The sequence below is a fragment of the Gopherus evgoodei genome, chromosome 3 (assembly GCF_007399415.2).
Source record: "Gopherus evgoodei ecotype Sinaloan lineage chromosome 3, rGopEvg1_v1.p, whole genome shotgun sequence".
In the NCBI taxonomy this organism is placed as follows: domain Eukaryota; kingdom Metazoa; phylum Chordata; order Testudines; family Testudinidae; genus Gopherus; species Gopherus evgoodei.
The window spans coordinates 221,980,475-222,005,045 of record NC_044324.1 but is presented as its reverse complement, the minus strand read 5'-3'; the positions used below and the strand labels follow the sequence as shown (position 1 = coordinate 222,005,045).

Sequence of the window (24,571 nt, the reverse complement as noted above, 5' to 3'; positions counted from 1 at the left end):
CTCCCGCCAAACGCTGCGTCCCCTTTCACCCCCGACCTGCCCTTCGGCGCATGCGCGCGCGCGCCCTCCCCGCCCTATCCGCCACTACGCGCCTTGCTCCTGCCCGCGCGCGCGCCCTATCCGCCACTACGCGCCTCGCTCCTGCCCGCGCGTGCGCCCAGCCGTCTCGCTCTCCGCCCTCTGTGACGCAGTGCCGGTGCCGGTTGCCTGGAGGCGGGGCGGGGCCTGGTCCGGCCGCGTGGAGCCTGGTTAGCGTGCGGAGTTGCCGGGCGTTCGGGAGCCTCCTGGGGTGAGTTTGGGCTGCGGTCCCCGCCCCCGCGCGGGTCAGGGGGGAGGAGCCTCCGGGAGCCGCGGCTCGAGGCCGGGCTGGGGCCACTGGGCTGAGAACGAGCTCCCCCCCCCCGTCCCGCCCCGATGGCTGGAGCGCTCGTGCCGCCCCTGAGCGCGCTTCTCCCGCACGCCACGGGCCGGCCCCTGCGCCGAGCCGGGGGGCTGTTGGCCAAGCTGCCTTGAGAAAGGACCAGATAATAAGCCAGAAAATATCGTATGGCCCCGTGTACATCCATGGCGCAGCCACAGCTCGGACCCTGCCTGCGGGGGTGGGCGCCCCAGCGCTGAGAGATCTCTCGGAATTGGAAAAGGGCAGCAGAAATGAGTAGGGGTATGGAACGGCTGCCATATGCGGAGAGATTAATAAGACTGAGACTGCTCAGCTTGGAAAAGAGGCGACTAACGGGGGGATATGATGGAGGTCTATAAAACCATGCCGGGTGTGGAGAAAGTAAATGAGGAAGTGTTATTTACACCTCGTAACACAAGAACTAGGGGTCACCAAATGACATTAATAGGCAGCAGATTTAAAACAAACAAAAGGAAGCGTTTCTTCACACACCGCACAGTCAGTCTGGGGAACACTTTCCCAGAGGATGTTGCGACTATAACAGGGTTCAAAAAAGAACTGGATAAGTTCATGGAGGACAGGTCCATCGATGGCTATTAGCCGGGATGGGCAGGGATGGTGTCCCTAGCCTCTGTTTGCCAGATGCTGGGATTAGGTGAGGGGGGTTGGGGATTGGTCCCTTGATGATTCCCTGTTCTGTTCATCCCTTCTGGGGTACATGGCGTTGGCCACTGTCGGAAGACAGGATACTGGGCTAGATGGACCTTTGGTCTTACGCAGTATGGCTGCTCTTATGTACAACTGATTGTTTATTGCAGCTGGAGGCTGTGTGGAAGCAGTGAAAGCCTCATGATGTGGCCACGCCAGGACAGGCCCGGGAACAACCCCAGAAAGAATGTTTCCTCCTTTTCCAAAGGAGTATCTCGAGGGATGCAAGGCAAAAGGAAAGTACCAGCCACAGAGACTGTGGAAGAAAGTGCTCAAGACACCGTCCTTGATGCTAAGCTTGTCACTGCTCAGAAGCAGAGTTCAAGTGGCATAGCAGGCATTTCTGGGGAGTGCAATCATGACGCTAAAAAGCCTCGGCTCCTGCAAGGAGAGCGTGCTGCTTACCAGGGAGCTGTCAGTGAGGACTCCGAGGACAGCGATGGCAGTAGTGATTTAGAGGATTTCTCAGGGGATGATGATGACAAGACAGGTAGTGGAACCTCTGGCAGCAGTGATGAAGAGCCATGTGCTAGGGGAAAAGACATCTCAAAATGCAAAACTACCCCAGAGAGTGATATAAAGAGAGGTAAACACTGATAATAGGAAGTGTTTAATAAACTGTGTTTCAGTGGGACCCATCAGCGGTTCTGAGATCTTCTTTCCATGCTGACTCCTGCTTTTCTCTTTGACGTGCTCCTGTCTCACAAGTACTGCTACCATGGTTCAGGGCATTCACACAGCTATATTTTTGTTGGTATAATTTAATATTACCCTGTTGACGCTTTGAACCCTGCCAGGTACATGCGTTTCATGCTGCTTCACCGACTGGTGCCTGGGTAGAGGATGTGGATGTGTTTTCAGTTGCTGTGTGGTATATTGAGATGTCCTTGGGAACAGAGACCTGGGAAATAGGATGACTGGCTAATCCAGTTGCACAGAGCTGGTCAGACCAGCCTGTCTATAGTAGATACTTCTTGTTACAACCCAATTATAGCCTGACAGGCACGTTACAGCTCTGCTCACCAGTGGGGTGAAACCCACCTGGTTTGGAACCTTGTATGTGGAGTAAACTGTTACAACCTGGTTATAAACTTGGTAAAAATCTGTAGAATGGATAAACCCTTAGGCTGGATAACATGACCTGTGTCCTAATGGTGTAGAATCTTTAAGGATGTAGCCTAAGAGAAATATTGGAAAACTTATTATCTGAGTCACTTAAAACTGGACAAAACCTTGGAGCAGGGGTTCTCAAACTAGGGGTCGGGACCCCTCAGGGCTGCAAGGTTACTACATGGGGGGTCGTGAGCTGTCAGCCTCCACCCCAAACCCTGCTTTGTCTCCAGCATTTATAATGGTGTTAAATAAATTAAAAACACTTTTAAATATATAAGAGGGGTTGCACTCAGAGACTTGCTATGTGAAAGGGGGTCACCAGTAAAAAGTTTGTGAGCCACTGCCTTGGAGAGTCTTGTAGAGAATGTTACTATGTTGACCTGAGGATGGATTGGAGCTGAACTAATAAGTAGTTTGATAGTCGTGTGCAATGTGTGAGCTCCTAATTAACTATTCGTCTTTCCTCCCCACCCACACCAACCTCATGAGTTGAATTTGGGATGGGGGGATGGCTCATGATTTTGTCTGAGCTCTTTAAGTAGAACTCATAAATCTGTAGAATGAAAACCCCAAAGATTTCTGCATTTATTTAATTTTCGTGTGAAGAAAGTTAAGCATTCAGTTTGTCAAGGACATGGGACAGCAGCCGAGGTTCTCCCACCAAGTGCCTGAAAACTGTAGCTGATGTATGTAAAGTCTTCTGATGTAGCTTAGCTAATGAACTGCGAAAATTAGGAGGGTTCCAAAGGATTGGGGTAGTGTATGCAAATATGATCTCAGCCTTCAAAAGGGCTCCTTTAAGTCTTGAGTGAAATAATGGGACAAATAGTAAAGGAAAATAACCTGTAAAACATGTGGTTCACTGGTGTCAAACACAGAGCCCCCTTGATGTACTTGGGGCGGCATGGTATATTTAGACTGTGAAGAATAAGTTTTAATTAAAACAAAACAAAACAAAAGAGAGCTTGGAGCCTGCTCAGTTTTGATGATAACCTTCCAAATGTGAATCAAGGGTAAGCAGATGCAGTTTTGTCTTCCTGAGCCTGAAACAGTAGCTTTGTGATTTGTGAACTTCTCTGCTGCCCATTTATTTAATCGGAGTGTTAACACTAAAGCTTGATGATAAGACTCTATAAGATCTGCTCTAGGAATTATTTTGGGGGAGTTCTATGGCTTGTGTTATACAGGAGATCAGACTATATGATCCTAACGGTCCCTTCTGGCCTTGGAATCTCCGAACCTATGAAAAGTCAGCATTAACTGTTTTGTTACTGATCATTTTAGTAGATGCAATGAAGACAATAGGAGGGGAGCAAAGCCAGTGAGGTTATGGAATTGTGCTGCAGGGAAGAAGATGTAGAAGGCAGAAGGGACATAAAGAAAGAGAAAAGAGGAATTAGGAAGGAAGGTGGGGAAGGCAAGAGTATTGGTACTAAAGATAAACATATTTTCTTCTGAGTGATGCGGAATGCAACAATAAGAACCAAGTAGGCAACAAATATAGATAACTAAGTTCACATATGACAAAAGCGAAATTCTACTCTTCATGTCTGCACCAAGTTCTGCATCTTGGCAGGAAGTCACTAGATGACCATGATTCTAGCATGATTCTAGATCAGCAGAATTCTCACTGTGAAGTGAGGATAATATTTAGTCTTAAATTTATATCCCTGCCAACAAGTAAAAATGGAATTAGCCTCTCTCACAGAATGTTTGACACCCCTGATTCAGGGTATCATAGAGCTCTGAGCAAGAAGCAGCATGGAGATTTATAAAGAAAAAATAATGCCCGACAAACTTTTTTTTATTTATGAAATTAGTGGGCAGTAGGAATGATACAGATGTGATATCTGATATTTGTAAAGCCTTTGATTCAGAACCAAATTTTCTAAAGCAGCTGCTTAAATTTGCATCTGAGTTACTCCCATGCGTCTGAGTGTCTGCCTGAATGCACAATTATAGGATTTGCATCCTTATGAAATCAACCCCTAAAAAATGACATTGGATAAGGTCCGACGCTCTTGCATGGATTAAAACCTAGCTGATTCACCACAAACCTTAATTGTAAATAGTAACATGTTGAGTTAGGGAGGTGTTTAATGAGTTCTGCAGGGACAGGTGTTAGGTTTTATTAAGCATATTTATTAATGGATCTGAAGGAAGGAAGGAGAGCACATAAATGAAATTCAGATGATATTGAACTAGGAGGTGGTATGAATATAATGAAGATAAATAATAGAGAGGGCTCTAGAGAGATTAGAAAGGTGGCCAAAATAAAAGAAATATGAAACATGTTCAGTGCAAGGCAGAAAGCTGGAAAGCAGTGATGCCAACATATTTAGGGGAGTTAGTGAACAAGTAGCCACAAATCAGAATGACCACTTCATCTCTCACCTTCCAACTGAAATGTTAAATCCACTTCTTTCACCTAACCTCCCAAAACCAAAGCCACTGAAATACAACAAATACTGAAAACACCTTCTTGGGTAGGGGAGAGGCAGATTGTCAGGTGTCCTAGAATTTGTAAAGTGCTGAGGTGATAGAAGAACTGGTGTGATAGAACTGTAGTGATGGTTAGATATGAGAAGTAACAACTTAAAAAGGCTCTGTGGTACTTGAGTGCACAGAACACAACAGAGTGTTTATGAACTTTATAGAGTTATGGTCACTCATAAGAAGAATGGCCATACTGGGTGAGACTTCCAACAGTGGCTGGTGGGAGTGAACAGAACAGGAAAATATATCGAGTGATCCATATAGTGTCTTCCAGTTCCAGCTTTTATAAATCAGAGATTTAGGGACACCTGGAGCATGGGATTGTATCCCTGACCATCTTGGCTAATAGCCACTGATGAAACTACCCTCCAGGAATGTGTATAATTATTTTCTAGAAACCCATTTATACCCTGCTAGGAATCCCAGAACCTTCACCTTTCCCAGCAACTTCACCTTTCCTGTGTGTTGTTGTTGGCTTCTAACTTGGGTATTGCTCCTGGATAATGAGGCCATTCCTTTGAGGGCAGATTGCTAAGGGACATAGTGAAAAACAATTCAAGGTGGTAGTTGTCACAGAACAGCTGCAGATGGTGGAGTGCTGCTTCTGGGTCCAAGGAACAAGTACTAACTGGTGAGATTGCATTGTAATGCAGGATTGGGGTGACGAGCAATGGCTATAAAACCTTTGGATGCAAAAGGCCACATTCCTGGATCTGTGTCCCATGGTTGCCCCAGCCGTCCAGTGCAGTGACATCAGAATGAAAGCTATACTGACAGTTGAGAAGCAAGTGGTGATCACATTCTGGAAGCTTGCAAGGCCAGATTGCTTACTGGTCTGCAGGAAATCATTCTGGAGTTTGAAACCCACAGTGCGGGCCAGAGTCTTGCAAGTTTGTAGGGCCATTAATCTCTTGCCATGCAGGACAATGACGCTGTGCAATGGACAGGACGTAGTGGATGGCTTTTTAGCAAGGGGGTTCCCAAACTGCAGTAGGATGAAAGACGGCATGCTCATTCCTATTTTGGCCCCAGCCCTCCTTGCCACAGAGTATGTCAACAGAAAGACCTACTTTCCTGTGGTTATGCAAATGTTAGTGGATCACTAGGGACACTTCACCGATATCCATATGGGCTGATCGGAGAAGGTGCATGCCCCTGACATCTTTAAGAACACAGGATTGTTCAGAAAGCTACAAGCAGCAGGATTCTTTCCCAACCATCAGACTACTATTGACAATATGGAAATGCCAGTAGTGATTTTGGGGTTCCAAGCCCACCACTTACTCCAGGGATAGACAAACTTTTTGGCCCAAGGGCCATATCAGGGTTGCGCAACTGTATAGAGGGCCAGGTAGGGAAGGCTGTGCCTCCCCAAACAGCCTGGCCCTTGCCCCCTATCCACTCCCTCCCACTTCCTGCCTCCTGACTGCCCTCCTCAGAACCCCCAACCCATCCAAACCCCCCTTGTCCCCCAACCGTCCCCTCGTGGGACTCCTGCCCCCATCCAACCTCCTGTCCCCTGACTTCCCCGATCCCTATCCACACCCCTGCCCCCTGACAGCGCCCCCCGGGACTCCCACCCCCTATCCAATCACCATCTGCTCCTTATCCCCTGACCACCCCCTCCCAGGACCCTAACTGCCCCTTGGGATCCCACCCTCTTATCCAATTCCCCCTGACCCTTACTGCCCTCCTGACCCCTATCCATATACTCCTCCCAACAGGCTCCCTGGGACTCTTACTCCCAACCCTCCCTGTTCCCCATCCCCTGACCACCCCCTCAGAACCTCCGCCCCATCCAACCACCCCCTTCTCCCTGACTGCCCCCCAGGACTCTCCCACTCCCTTACCCAGCCCCCCCACCCCCTTATCAGCAGCAGGAGCTCTCAACCGTGACACCTGGCCAGAGCCAGCTGTGCTCCCCACAGTACCCAGTGGGAGCGGCAGGCCAGAGCGCGGCCCAGCTACAGGGAAGAGGGGACAGCGGGGGAGGTGCCGGGGACTTGGCTCCCTGGCCGGGAGCTCAGGGGCCAGGTAGGATAGTCCCGCGGGCCATAGTTTGCCCAGGTCTGACTTACTCCCTGGCTCAGAAGCCGTACACTGGCCACCTCAACAGCACCAAAGAAAGATTCAGCAATTGGCTGAGCAGGTGCAGAATGACTGATAAATGTACGTTTGGTAGACTGAAAGGATGCAGGGATTTGTTTGCTCACTAGATTGGACTTCTGTGAGAAAAAAAATATGCAGTGGCTATAGCTGCCTGTTGTGTCCTGCGTAATACCTGTGGTGCAAAGGTGGAGAAGCTGCCAGCAGGGTGAAGGGCTGAGGTGGAGTGGCTGTCGAAGTTTGAACAGCCAGACACAAGTGCTCTTATGAAAGTTCAGTGTGGAAGTATGTGGTTGCGGGAGGCTTTGACATGTTAATGGTCAGCCACATTAGCGTTCTGTACTGGACTGTTATGTGGGGCTGAAGCGTTGGGTGCTGCTAGGAATTGTGTAGTGTTTGCTGTCCATACGGAACTGTGTGTGCACTGAAGCTGTGAATTAAGAGATGCTTGTCGTACATTTCTAAATGACTGCATGTTTATAAGTACCATGTGCTTTAAGTACCACTGTGCATTCAGTGATGTGTTGTGAACTAATAAAGATCATTATTTAATTTAAAAATATAGAAGTGTATTGAGTGGCCTAATCAGGGCAGAAAAAAACAGGCAATGCAGTATAAACTTTAAACATAAATTAATGGAATGGAACTATTAAATTGGAAAGGCAGCAAACATTTCTGTCCATTTCAGTGCACAAATGTAGTTCATTGTGGCTACTCATTCACCTGCCATGTTTCTCACTGTTCACTGGATGTGAATCTGTGGTTTTTCTTGCAGCCTCCCGGCATGGTGCGGCCCATGATGTCATGTGGAATGCTGGGGGGAGGGGTGCTGCTAGCAGGTTTGGACAAGTAGGTTGGACAGGGTCTGCAGCATTTGTTTGCTGTCTGAGAAGACCCATTATATCCTGGTGCATCTCCCAGTCCCACTGCAGGGCTCTACTGCGTGGTACGTTATAACTGGGGGATTACACAGTTTATAGCTTTTGAGGAGAAAGCAAAGTAGGAAGTCTGACTTCCTGGGAACTCCTGTGCAACCTGGAAAACTCCTGGTTAGGAGAGGAAGAGATGTGGGTTTCTGCCCAAGGGAAGTGACTGCTGAGGGGCTGAGAGCCTGGAGTGGATGCCCTTGCTGGATTATGATGGGGGAATACGTGAGCAGTTGCCCTAAACTATGACATAGGTAAAGAAATTCTACTTCAATAAAGACACTTAAAAGTAATTGAATCTTCTGCTTCAGGACGTCCTCTGTTAATGGGGTCAGTCAGGAATTGGCATGCAGTTGACCAGCTTTAAGTTTTTTGTTTGTTTGTTTGTTTTTCCTTTCTGAAGCAGAAGGTATTGGTGGTTGCCAAGGGCAGGATAACTGACTTGATGGACCAATGGTCTGATCCAATGTGACAATCTGAGCATGTAGTGTACTGTTTGGGCTGCATGTGTCATGTGCAGGAAGGTGATTGCACTGGCCAGATGATATCAGGAATATTGTGTTAGTTCCAGACACTTAATATCATGAGTAATTCAAGGGGCTGTATAGTGTAGCACTACTAAGGGAAGGGTAAATGTCTTGACTATTTTAAAGGTATAAACAGGAAGAAGAGGAACCATTTGGGATGTAACTGGAAGTAATGGGCTAACAGGCACCATCTACTTTGTCTGTAGTTGCAAGTAAAATCACTGCCAGTGAAGGATACTAGAGAGATTTGTGTTTCTCTTGGTTTTGTTTCCATACCGTGTACATTTGCCTGCACAGCAGCCATTTTTGCAGTTTCTCTTGTTTGTGTGGGAACTGTGGGGGAGAGAGAAACATGTTATAAAATAGAAAATGTGTTTGTAAAAACACAGAGTGGGTATCTGGTAGGGGTAGTACCTGAAATCATGATTTTTATTATTTTTTTTTTTTTAAATAAACCAGTGTTCCTGTTATATCCCTAAAAGAAAGGGGACATTAGTGCTGAGTCTCAGAACAAACTTCTCAATGCAGTGTGTTAGCTTCTGAAACAGGGGTAGGCAACCTATGGCACGTGTGCCAAAGGCAGCATGCGAACTGATTTTCAGTGGCACTCACACTGCCCAGGTCCTAGCCACCGGTCTAGGGGGCTCTGCATTTTAATTTAATTGTAAATGAAGCTTCTTAAACATTTTAAAAACCTTATTTATTTTACATACAAAAATAGTTTAGTTATATATTATAGACTTATAGAAAGAGACCTTCTAAAAACGTTAAAATGTATTACTGGCACTTGAAACCTTAAATTAGAGTGGATAAATGAAGACTCGGCACACCACTTCTGAAAGGCTGCTGACCCCTGGTCTGGAATATTGTGAGGCTACATCAGCTGGGACACTTAAACCTATAGAAGAAGAAGCTCTAGAAAATGTGCAATAGGGAGCAGTTCTGGGCTTGGTATGGGGGTGACTGAGTGGTGTCTGGTGGGCTGTGATAGACAGGAGGTCAGACTAGGTTATGTATTGGTCCTTTCTGGCCTTAAACTCTATGACTTTGAGATGAAATGAACTTGACAGCTTTTCCCTAACCCTTCTGAGCAATCTTTGGATGCAAAGATAAGTGATTTCCTGTGTAAAAAGACTCCAGGGCAGTATGAGAAATGAACTGAGTGTAACCCTGAGCAAGGAGAGGACTAGGATTTGGGGAGTCTCACTGCAGCCAGGGTCAGGATGGGGTGGTGACATGTCAGAGGCTGGCAATGTAGTTAGTATGGAGCCCACTGGCAGAGTCTGAATGCCTCTTGTGTGCTTTGGTGACCAGGTGAAAACCTTGGAGTGGCCTCCTGGGCCCTCTAATGATCTGGCAGGGAGAAGCTAAGGAGGGAGTCTTCGCAGTCTGTGCATTGGGAGAGAATGGTATTGCTTCATGAAGTGGTTGTGAGGGAGAAACCCAAGAAAGACAGTCTGACTTGCTGGCTGTCCCTGTGCCTGGGGGCGGAAGTGTTTTGTGAGTGGAGGCACTGCAGCTGCCCCTGTATCCCTTGTACAGAGGGTGTGAGGGCAGAAGTGTGTGTCTGGCTGTGAGTGTCTCTTTTTTGTTTTTTCTTTCCCAGAACTGTCCTTAATGTCTTTCGAGGAACTGCTGCAGCTGCGGAACAGTGTTGGAACCAAAGCGTATCAGCAGATGACTAGTGGGAAGAAGCCATTGAACCATACAAAACCTAGGACAAAGCAACGTCCCAGCAAACAAGGGTAAAGGTGTTCCAGAGCCCTTTCTCTGCAGACAGAAGTGTATGTATATGCTGCCTGGGATCTTCGGAGTGTCTTTTGTGCCAGGCGGGTGGATCAGACCCTCTAGCATGGCACACACAAAAGAGATCCTTTGCCATAATGTTTCCTTAGGGAATGGTCCATCCCTTTGCCAGCCATGACTTTGAACTCAGCAAAAGCGTTTGTCAGGACAGCACTTAGTTCATAACCAACACTTCCTGCTGAGACACTCGTCCTGCCTTCCTCTCTGCTATCCTTACTACAGGTGCTTTGCAGCCCCTCAGATTGAGAGATGCTTTTAACACTTCCCATGCACACTTTTTGTTGTCTCTTCTGAGCTGTCAATAGTTGTCTTTAAATCTTAACTTAGTCCCTCCAGTCACTGAACCATTCTTCTTACTGTTTTCTGAACTCCTTCCAGCTTGCCAATATCTTTCTGGTAACGAGGTACCCACAGCTGAGCACATTATTTGAAGTACAGTTAGAGCTATCTGAAGAGGAGCCATCCTTCCTGTTCCATGGCCGGATGTAGCCCAAAATTGCTTTTTCCTCTCTGCAGCCTCTCACAGCTGCATTTTTCTGAGTTGAATTTCCTCTTGTTAATTTCTGTCCATATTTGTCAGCACTGGTGTTCACAGCTCCTCCTAGCTGAATATATTCTGGGGTGTCATCAGTGTGGTGATTAATGGAGATATGAAGTAATACAAGACCTAAACAGATTGCTACAGTCCCTCACCAGACACCTCTCCCCAGTTTTATTCATTGCCATGTGTCATTACCCTCGATTTGTGGTCCTGAAGCCAGTTTTCAGTCCGAGTAAGTATCCTATCCGAGGTGATTCAAACAGACTGCTTCCCCACTCTGCCAGAAACTGGGACTGGACAACGGGCAGATCACTCGATAAATTGCTTTATTCTGTTCATTCCCTCTGAAACATCTGGCACCTATGTCAGATTACAGGATACTGGGCTGCTAGGACATTCATCAGCATTCTTTCATCTAGTTCTAAACCTCAGATGAAAACCTCTCTTCCCCCTTACAGGAGATGGTGAGAATATTTTGTATTTCTGTTTTGCCTTCTACCTGAGGATCTTGGAGCTTTACAGACAATCGAGTATGCCTCATAAAACATCTGTGCCTCTGCTATTATGGGGTATTTATCTCTAGTTATTGCTAATGTTCCAAAGCCTTTTGAGGAATGCTTCATACAAAAGCCCCCAAGCTGCTAAAGTCCTTTGGTATGTTTGTGTTTTGAAAGGAACCTTCCTAAAAGGTCTGCCAGGGAAATCCATGAGAGTTCTGTTGACTTCAGTGGAGCACTGTAGAATGAAGTGCTGGGCACTTGTTCAAAGGTCAGCAGCCCCTGCCAAATCACCTGTCATGGAAATACAAAGAAATGCACTGAGCAGGGCTTGAAAAAGTGTAGTAGAAGAAAGGGTGGGGGTCTCCAGGGAGCTGCTGGGGCAACACCATGGTGAGGAGCAAAGCTGCTGGATGTGGGGATATTGCTGGTGCTCCTAGCAGGGTACTGTCATGGGACTGTGCTTGGGGACTTCCTCTCTTGTATTGCCTATGGCTAGGAAATTTCTGAATTTGATAGCTGCCAGATGGGAGGTGTCCTTCTCTTTTCCGGCAGGGAGATCATTTACTCTCTCTCCTCTCTCCCCACCCCGACATGCCTGTAAGCCTCCTGATTGTCCAGGGCTGCAGGGGCTGCTACTCTTTTCTTCATGCATCTCCCATTATTTGCATCCTCTTTTCTTGTGAATAGCTCCAAATCCTGCCTCTGCTTTTTGGGAGAAAGTACTGTCTGAGCTGCAGCAAAGCCAAATTGACCTGACTCGTTAGTTTCACTGCTGAAGGCTGTCATATTTGGATTTCAGGAAAGCATTTGATGCAGTGTCTCAAAAACTGACCTTACTGTGGCATGCACAGATTGTTTACACTCTTCAGATATCTGTCAAAGGATAATGGTACATGGCAATATATGACATTGAGGGGAGCTGTCCAGTGAGAGATGCTGCTGGGATTGAGCTATGTCCAGTCTAATTTACAAACATCTTAGGAAAGACTAAACAGCACTCATGTCGCTTGCTGATGATACTGAATTGGGGGGAACCTCAAATACCATTGAGGACAGAAGTGATACAGAGGGAGCAAAGGTGATTTGAAAAACTGTCAGAAAACAACAAAATGTGATTGATTTTGGAGAAGATAATCCAAAATCCCTGGTAAGCAGTAATGAGGAAAATGTGTTGGGGCGATAATGCATGCCTAATGAGACATGACTCTTTAACATGATATGGCAGCAAAATTAGCCAGTGTGGTTTTGGACTGCATGCACAAACGTGAGTAGCAGGGAGAATATAAGAATGGCCATAGTGGTCCTAGCAGCCCAGTATCCTGTAATCTGACATAGGTGCCAGATGTGTCAGAGGGAATGAACAGAATAAAACAATTTATTGAGTGATCTGCCTGTTGTCCAGTCCCAGTTTCTGCCAGGCAGAGAATTATGGATACCCAGAGCATGGGATTGCATCTCTGACCATCTTGGCTAATAGCTATTGATCGAGCTATCCTCCATGAATGTATCTAATTCTTTTTCAAATCCAGTTATACTGTGAGGGAGGCAGTGGTCCTCTCTGTACAGTTCTGGTGGGATTTAGAATATCTAATATAGTTCTAGGCACTTCATTATTAGAAAGATGGGAATCTTGAAAAAAGGCAATAGAAATGATGAGTCTGAAGGAATGTATTCATGAACACTGATTATAATAGCTGTGTGTGCTTAAATTAATAATAACTATGGCTAAGGGACCACATGTCTACAAATACTTTCATAAATGCTAAGACAAAAAGGGACCATTATGATGATCTAGTCTGACGTGTCTAGCACAGGCCAGAGAACCTCACCCAATGATTTCTGCATCAGGCCCATGACTTATGATTGATCTAAAACATGTTGTTTTAGAAAGACATTCTGTCTTGTTTGAAAGACTTCAAGTGATGAAGATTCTATCACATCTCTTAGTAAGTTGTTCCAGTAGTGGCTTACCCTCACTGTTCAAAATGCACCTTATTTCTAGTCTGGATTTATCTAGCATCAGTTTCCAGCTATTGGCTCTTGTTCTGCCTTTGTCTGCTGGGTTAAGAAACCCCATACTATCAAATCTTCTTTCCATATAGGTTCTTGCAGATTGTGATCAAGTCACCTCTTAATGAAATAGATTGAGCTCCTTTAGTTTGTAACTATAGGGCAGGTTTTCCAGATTTTGATGTATCCTTTTGGCTTTTTTCTGAACCCTCTCTGATTTGCTAGCATATTGTTTAAGGTGTGGACTCCAGAACTGGACACAGTATCCAATAACAGTCTTATCAGTGGTAATACTACCACTCCCTGCTTCTACTCTGTATTCCCCTGTTTTCCATCCAAGGATTGTGACAGCACTTTTAGCCACGGCATCGCACTGGGAGTTCATGTTCAGTTTCCACCATGGCCCCTAAATCCTTTTCAGAGTCTCTTTACAGGATACAGACCTTCATCCTGTAAGCGTGACATATTCCCATGGTTCCTAGATGTCTGACCTTGCATTTGGCTGTATTAAAAAGGCAAGATCTAGTGAGCCCAGCTGCCCAAGTAATCCAGATAGCTTTGTAGAGCTGAGCTTTGTAGAGCTGATCTATCTGTCTCTGTTATTTATCACTCTGCCAGCAGTGATTTTTGTAATCTTCATTGACAGATATTGAATAGTATTGGGCCGAGAACAGAGTGTTGTTACTTGATGGCCAAGAACACCAGGGAGGGAGAGGGATTATTTAATGTGTGTATAAGGGCCATGTTTATGTCAGTATAATGGGATGAAATTAAGCAAAGGAGACGGTCAAGTGATTGAGCAATACATTATTTCACATTGTTCCTAGGGAAGCTATAGAAACTCCATTACTTAGGAAATATTTTAAAACTAGCCTGGACAAAGCCCTGGAAAACATACTGTGGAGAGTTCTCCTGCCCTGGCTCTGAGGATGGTGGTCTGAAGGCATGTGTATGTGAGAGGTGCAGGTGGTGAATGGACTGCACAAAGCAAACCTCCCCAGTTTTCTTTGATTGTTCTGGGTGACTGGAGAAGCAGTGGTCTTTCTCTATGCTGAGTGGTAGCAAACAGTCAGCAATCAGAGTCTGACCCGGCCAGTCCTGTCCCTTCCTTTCTTTAACGTATGTGTTTCTCTCAGGCCACTGGAGATTTCTGCCAAGAAACCGGTCTCCTTTCTACGACAAGTGGTCTCTGTTAAAAAGACGGTAAGTGCTCTTTCCCAGTTCAGCAGTCGGTTCCTTTTGGGGCTGATGAGGGACACAAGATGCATGTGGCAGAGACAGCATAAATGGACTGATGAAGGGAATGAGACCCAGATGGTGGTCTGGGGGAAGGGTATGGACCCACAGACTTCTGAGGCAGTCAAGGAGCAGGCTGTGAGGAGCATCCCCTTGTGAGTACAGGAGAGTTTGGTGCTACCAATGGCTATATGGAGGAAATGGTGCTGCTCCAGATAGTCCTAGATTTATAGATTCCAAGGCCAGAAGGGACCACTGTGATCAAATAATCTAACCTCATGCATTAGGCCATAGGATTGCCCTGGAAGAGTTCCTGTTTGAACTAGAGCTGGTCATTTGGAAAAACATCCAATCATGATTTTAAAATTGCCAGTGATGGAGACTCTAACTGACTGACTGATAGGTCTCAAGATGTAATTGTGAGCAGGGAATCATCAAGTGGCTGTGTTTCTAGTGGGGTCCCACAGTGATTGGCTCTTGGCCCTAGGCTATTTAAAATCTTTATTAATGACCTGGAAGAAAACACAAACTCACCACTAATAAAGTTTGCAGATGACACAGAAATTGGGGGAGTTGTAAATAATGAAGAGGACAGGTCACTGATTCAGAGTGATCTGGATCACTGGTAAACTGGGCACAAGCAAACGATGCATGTTAATATGGCTAATGTATGCATAGGAACACAGAATGTAGGGCATATTTAGACACTCCACCCCACCCACCCCCCCGTATCCTGGGAAGCTGCAACTCTGAAAAAGATATGGGGATCCTGGTGGGTAGTCAGCTGAATATGAGTTCTGTGTGATGCAGTGACCAAAAGGGCTAATGGGATCCTGGGTTGCACAAATGGGAATCTTGAGTGGAAGCAGAGGTAATTTTATCTCTGTATTTGGCACTGCTGCGACTGCTGCTGGAATCCTGTGTCCTGTTCTAGTGCCCACAGTTCAGGAAGGATGTTGATAAATTGGAGAGGGGTCAGAGAAGAGCCACGAGAATGATTGAAGAGTTAGAAAACCTGCCTTACACAATAGACTGAGCTTCTGGAGCCTATTTCGTTTAACAAAGAGAAGCTTAATCCTTTAAACATTCTCGTGGCTCTTCTCTGACCCCTCTCCAGTTTATCAACATTCTCCTTGATCTGTAGGCACCAGAACTGGACACAGGAGTCCAGCATCGATCGCACCAGTGCCAAACACAGAGATAAAATAACCTCTTTGCTCCTGCTCAGGATTCCCCGGTTTATACATCTCAGGATCGCATTAGCCCCTTTGGCCACAGTGTTGCACTGGGAGCTCAGAGTTAAAGGCCAGAAGGGACCACCACATCATCTCATCTGATCTCCCATCTATCACAAGCCGCCTACACCGTGAAGCACCCCCATGCTAAACCCAACAACTGAAATTAGACCAGAGTGTTACAGCCCACAGGAGACCAGACTATTAGGTGCCACAGGCAGAGAACAGGAGGGTCTGAGGTACCCTAGTGCCTGTTGCGCCCGCAATGGTAAGAAAATAAGATGCATCCAGATAGTCCTGGCAAGTGACCCGCACCCTGTGCTGCAGAGAGAGGTGAAACCCCCCAAAGGTCAGTCTGTGCTGGGGGAAGATTCCTTCCTGACCACAGGTGTCGCAATCAGTTAGACCCTGAGGATGTGAGCAAGAATCAAGCAGCCAAGCAACTGAGAGAGAATGCTTGGAGCCACCTCAGAGCACCACCCCATTGCATCCAGTGTCCCATCTCCATCTGTAGCCTTCTCTGATGCTGCAGGGGAAGGAGGCAAAAAGACCGAAAAAAAGAGAGTAGAAAAAAAATCTCTTCCTGCCTCCTGCAGGTGACCAGCTAAAGCCCTGAAGCATGGGATTTTAGAAAAATCAGAAGGGACCCCCCAGGGCTGCCGAGTCTTGGCCCCTCAAAATCACAAGCAGCCCCCTTTGTCTAGCTCTCTCAAATCTAACTAAGTAGTTTGCCCCATTGGTTCTTGTTGGGACGCTGTTCCAGAACCTCACTCTACTGATGGTTAGAAATCTTCTTATTTCTAGCCTGAACTTGTTCATGGCTAGTTTGTTCCCATTTGTGTGTGTGCCAATACCCTTTTTTAGCTTAAATAGCTCTTTACCTTCCCTGACATATTTACAGAGGGTAACCCTATCCCATCAGCCTTTGTTTTGTCTCCTTTCACAAGACATGCCCCCTATTCCCAATCATCCTAGTAGCTCTTCTCACCTGCCACAGTTTGAATTAATCTTTCTTGAATGTGGGTGACCAGAATTCCAAACGAGGTCCGACCAGTGCCTTGTACTATGACATTTAATACTTTTCTATCTCTATGGGAAATGCCTCGCCTGATTCATCCTAGGATTGTGTTTGCCACAGCTGATTTTCTGTCCATGACCCCCAACTCATTTTCAAAGTCACTACTTTAGGGGCCCCCATCCTGTAGGTATGGCCTGCATTCTTTGTTCCTAGATGTATGACTTTACATTTGGCCATATTAAAATACACATTTGCTTGTTCCCAGCTTATAAAGTGATACAGATTGCTTTGTAACAGTGATCTGCCAGCTTCATTATTTACCACTTCACTTATTTTTGTATCTGCAAACTTTATCGTTGATTTTTGTTTTTTTCCAGATCACTGATGAAAATGTTAAATAGTGTACGACAAGACTCTAGATACAGGAGCTAGGACTAGGCTGAGTTAGGGAGAACAACCAAGCTGCATTCAGGCATTAGTTCTGCTCTTGGTTCTAATCCTCTGCCCTGCTTCCCTTCCCCCCCCCCCCCATTCTATGCAGGTGCAGAGAGACCCACGCTTTGATGACCTGTCTGGGGAGTACAACCCAGAAATATTTGAGAAGACGTACAGTTTCCTGAACGGCCTCAAGAAGAGGGAAAAAGAGGTGACACTATGTCTTTTGCTTGTGTTGGGGCAGAAAAGCCTGCTGCAGTGAGGTATCTTTCATAGGGCCCCATCATGCAGGCCTCAGAGGGGAAGAATGACATGCAGCAGGACTCACTGGGTATTGCTCTCTCCTGCAGATAGTTCAGAAGCAGCTGAAGAAAAGCCGGAATGTGGAGCAGCAGGAGAAACTGCAGCAGCTCCTAAAGCGCATGGTGAGTTAGTGTCTTGGGTACCAGCTTCAGTCACTGCTCCCATGGGAGGGAGACAGCTGAGACTGGCCAACATTCAAGACTCCAGTGTGGCTAATGAGACAAGAGGTTTACCCTGAGCACGGCCTAGACAGTCCATGACATGTTCCTGTGTTTCTTCCCAGACACAACAGGAGGAGGCTCAGAAGGAACGGCAGAGGCAGAGAGAGAAGGAACTGGCCTTGAAGAGAGCACAGAGGGAGCAGGCCCAGCTGGGAAGGAAGCCCTTCTACCTAAAGAAATGTAAGTTCAGGATGCTGCTGCTCTGTTTATACCAGGAAATGGACCTGTTGCTGACAGTTTGCTATTAACGTGTGGTCCCTGCACCTAGAGTACTAACAAGCAGATTGAAAAACGCTCATTCAATAAATCGCCATCACACCAGATCCCCCTACGCTGGTGGGGACAAATCTGTCAGCAGCCCCATTAGAGAAGAGCAGAAGCAGCATTCTCCTTCGAGTGTTTCCTCATGTCCATTCAACTTAGGTGTGTGCGCTCACCACATGCACTGGTGCTGGAAGTTTTTCCCTCAGCAGTATCCATAGGGGACCGGCTCTGGTGCCCCCTGGACTGGTGCGTGTATGCCGTGGCATATAGGGAGCTGCCAGCCCCCTCCACCCTCAGTTCCTTCTTGCCGTCAGTGACGGTGCTGGAACTGTTGCCGCTTCAGCTAGCGCTGTTGCTTCTCGCTCATTCAAATCCATTTACCTTTTGTATATTATTGTATGTAGTTTCCCTCTCGTTTTAGTTTCCCTATTTGTTTGTTACAGACTTAGTAGGTCTGAATGGGGCATGTCTTGGGCCCCAGGCTTTAAGCCCTGTGATTGCTGTAAAAGGCCCATGTCCATTAGCGATCCACGTAACAGTTGTTTACGGTGGTTGGGCGAAGGTCACATTAGGGATAAATGCAGAATCTGCAAGTCCATCAAGCCTAGGACGAAGAAGGAGCATGACATTCACTTGAAAGCTCTCCTTATGGAGTCTGCCCTTACCTCAATGCTGGAGCAGCGCTCTGATTCAGCATCGAGCACCATGACCTCGGTGCGCAGCGCCCCACCGGTACCGTCTGTGAGCCGGCACCAGTCCCCTTCCATGGCTCCAGCCAAGAAGCCCGGGAAGATGGGGCAAGGAAGGTGTGCAGCTTCCCACAAGGATAAGGACAAGTCTGGGGTGGACCAAGGCCCTGTCTTGGGCACCTCTTCACCCCCTTGTGGATCTTGGACCCCAGCTGAGGTCGAGCAGTGTAGCCCAGCCTGCTTCCTGCCAGCTATCCCGGATTGCAACAAAGGTCCTCGTCAGCTCCGGGTGCCATCCATGCCAGAGGCCCTGCAAGCAGCATAAGAGATTATGTCCCTCCTGGTGCTGCCCACTCCGGCCCCTGCAGGGTGCCGGTCCCGGGGTAAACTCACGTCGGGATCACCACAGTCTCCACCTTTCCAGCAGCGCTCCCTGTCGCGGGGGACGTCCCGCCAACGGTCGCCCTCTCGCAGCCAACACACTTCTGACCGCAATAGATAGAAGCTTTGCAGCCCCATCCAGACCTCAAACAAGGGCAGAGAGGCTCGAGGCGCGGCTCGCGTAACCTCCGCGGCACTGGTACCTCTCCAGGGTCAGGTCGAGGGACCGACGGTACCATTCTCTGGGCTATCACCGATTCCCCAGCGTGAGATCACTGCGTGCGGCTGCATCTTTACGATGACAAGCCCGCTCTAGTTCCCGATCCTGCTCCACATCCCAGTACCGCTCGTCAAGCGTGAGGTGCAGATCACCAGACCAGGGCTGCTGAGTGGCGCCAGTCACTGAGGCCCCAATCCAAGCGCTAGTCAAGGTCAGCTAGATCCAGCTCTGGGAGGAGCGACTGGTACCAAAGGGGACAGTTCCACCACTCAGCCCCGTCTTGGTCACAGGGCAGCGACCACTCGGGCTCTAGCTTGGGTTCAGAGTGAGGTTCTCTAGCTGCAGGACAAGCTGCGATATCTACAGTGCAGACTCCATCGATGGAAGCCCGCCCCATGGCCTCAGTTTCTATGGCTGGCAAGGTGATACCCATGAGGGTTCACTCAGACCTTGGTATCTGGAGCTTTAGAGAGACTGGCTACCTCCCTCTCCCATCCCTCTCATTGTGTAGGGCTTCTTGGCTGCTCCTCTCTGGTCTTTCCTTGGAGGCGCAGCAGTCAATGCATGATCTCCCTTTCGACAGGTGCGCCCTGTTCACAGAACAGACAGAAAACTCCGTGGTCTGGAAGATTCCCTTACAACCCTGAAAACACTGGACCTGTATCTCTCTTGCCCTTCCCACAAACTGCTTAAGCCACAGCAGCCTCAGAGCCAAGGGAGCCACCCTTGCCAGGAGCCTCCCCTTAAAAAAATCCAGGGGCTACAAGAGGCGCCCTGGCCACCAACTCCCGTCTACATCCCAGTCGGGCTCGACCTGCAGTAAGCCGACAGGGAAGCACCCATTTTGAGGGTACACCCAAAGGCGACCTACTGCACTGTTCCCCAGATCCTTCCACCCTCTGTTTGACAACTGCCTTTCTTCCCTCCTCCCTGTATGGGCGTCTATAACATTGGAGCAATGGGTCCTTAGTTCAGTGGTCCTTCGGTTGCTTTCTATGGCCAGGGTTTGCCCGTGCCTCCTAGGTCATGTGACGGTGTGTGCGTATGTTGTGTGCCATGCCAGGCTCCAGATGCAACCCCTGCAGCAGTGGCTGGCAACTATTTACTTTCAGTCCAGGCACCATCTGGAAAAGGTTGTTAACATTCCTGCAGCGATACTCACCTCACTCTAATGGTGGTCTGACCCTGGGAATGTCATGGAAGGAGTCCCCATCGACAGCACTTCCCACTCGGTCAAGTTGGTCTCGGACACCTTGGACCTTGGTTGGGGGGCGCACCTTGGCACCCTCCAGACCCAGGATACGTGGTCCCCAAAAGAGATGACAAAGCAGCAAAGAATCCTGTGGCACCTTATAGACTAACAGACGTTTTGGAGCATGAGCTTTCATGGGTGAATACCCACTTCCTCAGATGCATGTTTCTGCGTGCATCTGAAGAAGTGGGTATTCACCCATGAAAGCTCATGCTCCAAAACGTCTGTTAGTCTATAAGGTGCCACAGGATTCTTTGCTGCTTTTACAGATCCAGACTAACACGGCTACCCTCTGATAAAAGAGATGACGTTACACACAAACATCAAAGAGCTCAGGACGGTCTGCAGGGCATGTGCGGTCTTCCTTCCTCACCTGTCAGGCAGAGTGGTCAGAGTCTTGACGGACAACACAGCCTCGATTTTTTTATATCAACAGACTTGGGGGAGCTCGATCCTCGGCCCTATGCCAAGAGGCACTCCATCTCTGGGACTTCTGCATCGACCACAGAATCCAGTTAATAGTATGTTACCTCCCGGGGGTCAAGAACATGTTAGCAGATCACCTAAGCAGGGACTTCTTCTCTCACCACTAGTGCATGATCCACCCAGAGGTAGCCTGTGCAATCTTCCAAAGGTGAGGATTTCCCCAAATGGATCTGTTCGCCACCAGGCAGAACAGGAAGTGCCACCACTTCTTCTCCAGATGGGGTCTGGGCAAGGGCTCCCTCTCTGATGCCTTTCTCCTGTCCTGGGCGGGAAGCCTGATGTGTCCCCCCCCCCGGCAATCCCGCTATTCAGCAGGGCCCTGGTGAAAGTCGAGAGAGACAGGGTCCAAGTTACCATGATTGCCCCAGTGTGGCCGTGCCAACATTTGGTTGGCATGCTGTTGAGCTTGGCAGTAGTCCCCCCCGTGGCCCCTGCCGGACCGACCAGACCTGCTGTCACCGGACCACTGTCGCCTCTTGCACCCCAACCTTGTGTTTCTCCACCTCATAGCGTGGATGCTGCGTGGCTGAAACCCAAAGAACGGACCTGTTTGGAAGGGATCCAGAAGGTCCTGGGGAGTAGAAAACCCTCGACTAGACAGACCTACCTGGCAAAGTGAATGAGGGTCTCCTGCTGGGCAGCCAAATGGGGCATCTCCCCCTCGCATTCTTCAGTGCAGTCAATCTTAGACTACCTGCTTCATTTGAAGAATCAGGGCCTGGCACACTTCTCCATCAGGGTGCATCTGGCGGCCATCTCTGCCTTTCATCCACTTGTCCGGGGGCAGATGGTGTTCTTCCATGATATGACAGTCAGGTTCCTTAGAGGTCTTGAGAGACTTTTTCCTCAAGTTCGGTCCCTGGTCCCTCAGTGGGATCTCAACTTGTTTGTGTCCGTGCTCAAAGTCCCGCCCTTTGAGCCTTTGGCTTTGTGCTTCCCCATCTCACCTATCATGGAAGATAGCTTTCCTGGTGATGGTGATGTCGGTGAGGCGAGTCTCCGAGCTGTGAGACCTGAACTCGGAACCATCTACACAGTCTTTTATAAGAGCAAGGTCCATCTCCAGCCCCACCCAACCTTCCTTCCCAAGGTGGGTCAACCAGGACATTTTCCTTCCGGTCTTCTGCCCTAAGCCCCATGAGACTAGTGAGGAGAGGCGCCTTCACGCTTTAGACGTAAGAAGGGCTCTGACTTTCTACCTAGATTGGACAAAGCCTTTCCAAAAGTCAACTCAGCTTCTCATCTATACAGCTGATAGGACGAAGGGCCTCCCAGTGTCCAAGCAGAGGATTTCTAACTGGATCACCTCTTGCATAAGGGCTTGTTATGAGCTAGCAGGGGCCCCACTGCCGCCAATCATCAGAGCCCACTCAACCAGAGCGCAGGCATCCTCAACAGCCTTCCTGGCATACTTCCTGATCCAGGACATCTGTTGAGCTGCGACATAGTCCTCGGTCCACGTGTTCACAGGCCAGGGACAGTGCTGGGTTCGGCAGAGCTGTATTGCAATCTTCATGTCCATGAACTCCTTACCCGCCTCCAGTGGTACTGCTTGAAGTCACCTATGTTGAATGGACATGAGCAATCACTCAAAGAAGAAAAGACAGTTACCGTTTTCCGTAACTGGTGTGTTTTGAGATGTTGCTGACGTCCATTCCACAACCCGCCGTCCTTTCCCGTTGTCAGAGTTTCTGGCAAGAAGGAACTGAGGGTGGAGGGGGCCGGCGGTGCCCTATATGCTGTGGCATGTGTGTGCCACTCCAGGAGACGCCAGAGCTGGTGCCCTACAGATACTGCGGAGGGAAAAACTTCCAGCACCAGTGCATGTGGCGAGCGCACACACCTAAGTTGAATGAACATGAGCAGCACATCTCAAAGAACAGCAGTTGTTACAGAAAAAGGTAACTGTCTTTTGGCCTTCCCTAGCATTCCCATTGTGCTAAGCACATTAGACAGGGGAAGACCAATGGGTGAACCCTTCCAAAGTGACCTAGACACTTAAGAGCCTGAACCTCATTCCATGTCAATATAGGACATAAGGTGCTTTAAAAATGTCGTTCATGGTTCCTGCACCAGAGGCCTGAGAGAGGAAGGCAGAGAGCATAGATGAGGCACTTGACGGATTCAGGAGATCTGGCTCAGCTCTGTCACTGACTGCTTGCCCTTTTCATCTCGCTGTGCCCCAAGTCCCCACCTGTACCATGGGACTAGTAGTCATCTATTTAGATGGCGAGCTCTTTGGGGAAGGGCCAGTCCTTTAGTTTGTGTATGTACAGTGCCTGGCACAGTGGGGTCCTGGTGTCAGCTGGGGCCTCTGGGCATAATGGTCGTATTACTGTGAACAGTGTAAGCCCAAACCAGTGGGAGGAGGGTGGTGGGCAAGTGGGGCAGCACCTTGTTCCTGGATTTTGCATGTGTCCTGCACTGTTGTGTGTAAATGATGGGGTAGGTGGATCCTGGGCTGTCTGGAAGAAACATTTTGTCACAAAGGATGTGAAAGCCAAGCGGGTGGAGCCATCAGTCAGGGATAAGGAATGGGCTGCAGGTGGATAGGGCAGAGCAGGAGCAGATCCTGAGATGGTTGTGCTGGTTTGGAGTAAACGCCTCCTTGTCCTTTGGCATTCCACAGCTGAGAAGTGGAAATTGGAGCTGGCTGAGAAGTACAAAGTGCTGAAGGGGAGCGGGAAGCTGGAGAGCTTCCTAAGCAAGAAGAGGAAGAGGAACGCCATTAAGGACAAGCGCAGACTGCCCTTCCGGAAGAACATGTGACTTCTGGGTGGGTGGGGCCAGCAACCAGCTCTTTGCGTGATGGATATCGGTTGGTGGGATTTTAGCCTCTTCTGATGGGAGCTGGGCTGTGGATTGTGGCTACAGCCAGCAGCCCCACTTCCTGACTGCCTCAAGTCTGTCCTGCATCTCTTTTTAGCATTGAGACCAAGGACTGTGTCCATTCATCTAGACAGAGTCTGAGCAGAATAAAGTTCTGACCCAGGCCTGCACAAGGCCACCTCGAGTCTTCCATAAGGGTCAAACTTTATCTATAAAGCTGTGTCCATACAGCAGGGGAGTCCATTAAGGGGAGCTCTGTGCATCAGACAAGTACACCTTTGCTTTGCAGACAAAATCAGCAGAATTGGAGGGGGCTTTGCAGGGACACGAGGGGAAAAAACAGAATGAAGAATCATGCTGATCGTGCTCAATTGATCCTGCGTTACTTATGCACCCCAGAGCTGGTGCTGTTTCCCGTGGTCATAGTTGACTTCTGTAACACCACCACATTGTCTTAATGTAACTTCAGCCAGTAGGGGAAAAATGGTAAGTCACAAATCCTAATGGAACTCTTATTACAGGGTGGAAAAAATCAACTAGGCTACGGCAAAATTGCAAGTACAGTCTCACCCCACAGCAAGCTTATAAAATCATGAATAGAGTGGAGAACGTGAATAAGGAAGTGTTGTTTACACATGAACCAGGGGTCACCTAATGAAATTAACAGGCAGCAGGTTTAAAGCAAACATAAGGAAGTTCTTCACCCAATGCACAGTCAACCTGTGGAACTCGTTTTGGGGGCATGTTGTGAAGACCAAGAGTATTACTGGGCTTAAAAAAAAATTAGATTACATGACAGAGGATAGGTCCATCAGTGGCTGTTAGCCAAGATGGTCAAAGATGCAACCTCATGCTCTGTGTCTCCCTAA

General features: G+C 48.2%; 1 protein-coding gene across 2 annotated transcripts; it reads left to right on the top strand.

Annotated features, from left to right (window-relative positions):
- The first annotated feature begins 172 nt into the window (after positions 1 to 172).
- Positions 173 to 24,308, top strand: RRP36 (ribosomal RNA processing 36). 2 transcript variants are annotated; one of them, XM_030558181.1, is made up of 8 exons: positions 173 to 289; positions 1,219 to 1,694; positions 9,883 to 10,021; positions 14,270 to 14,336; positions 17,164 to 17,268; positions 17,408 to 17,482; positions 17,644 to 17,761; positions 23,503 to 24,308. In XM_030558181.1, the coding sequence occupies exons 2-8, from the start codon at positions 1,250 to 1,252 to the stop codon at positions 23,640 to 23,642; spliced, it is 1,089 nt and encodes a 362-aa protein (XP_030414041.1). In that variant the 5' UTR covers positions 173 to 289; positions 1,219 to 1,249; the 3' UTR covers positions 23,643 to 24,308. The 2 variants fall into 2 exon arrangements, with proteins under 2 accessions (XP_030414041.1, XP_030414042.1); XM_030558182.1 differs by lacking the exon at positions 173 to 289 and adding an exon at positions 549 to 661.
- Positions 24,309 to 24,571: the final 263 nt, after the last annotated feature.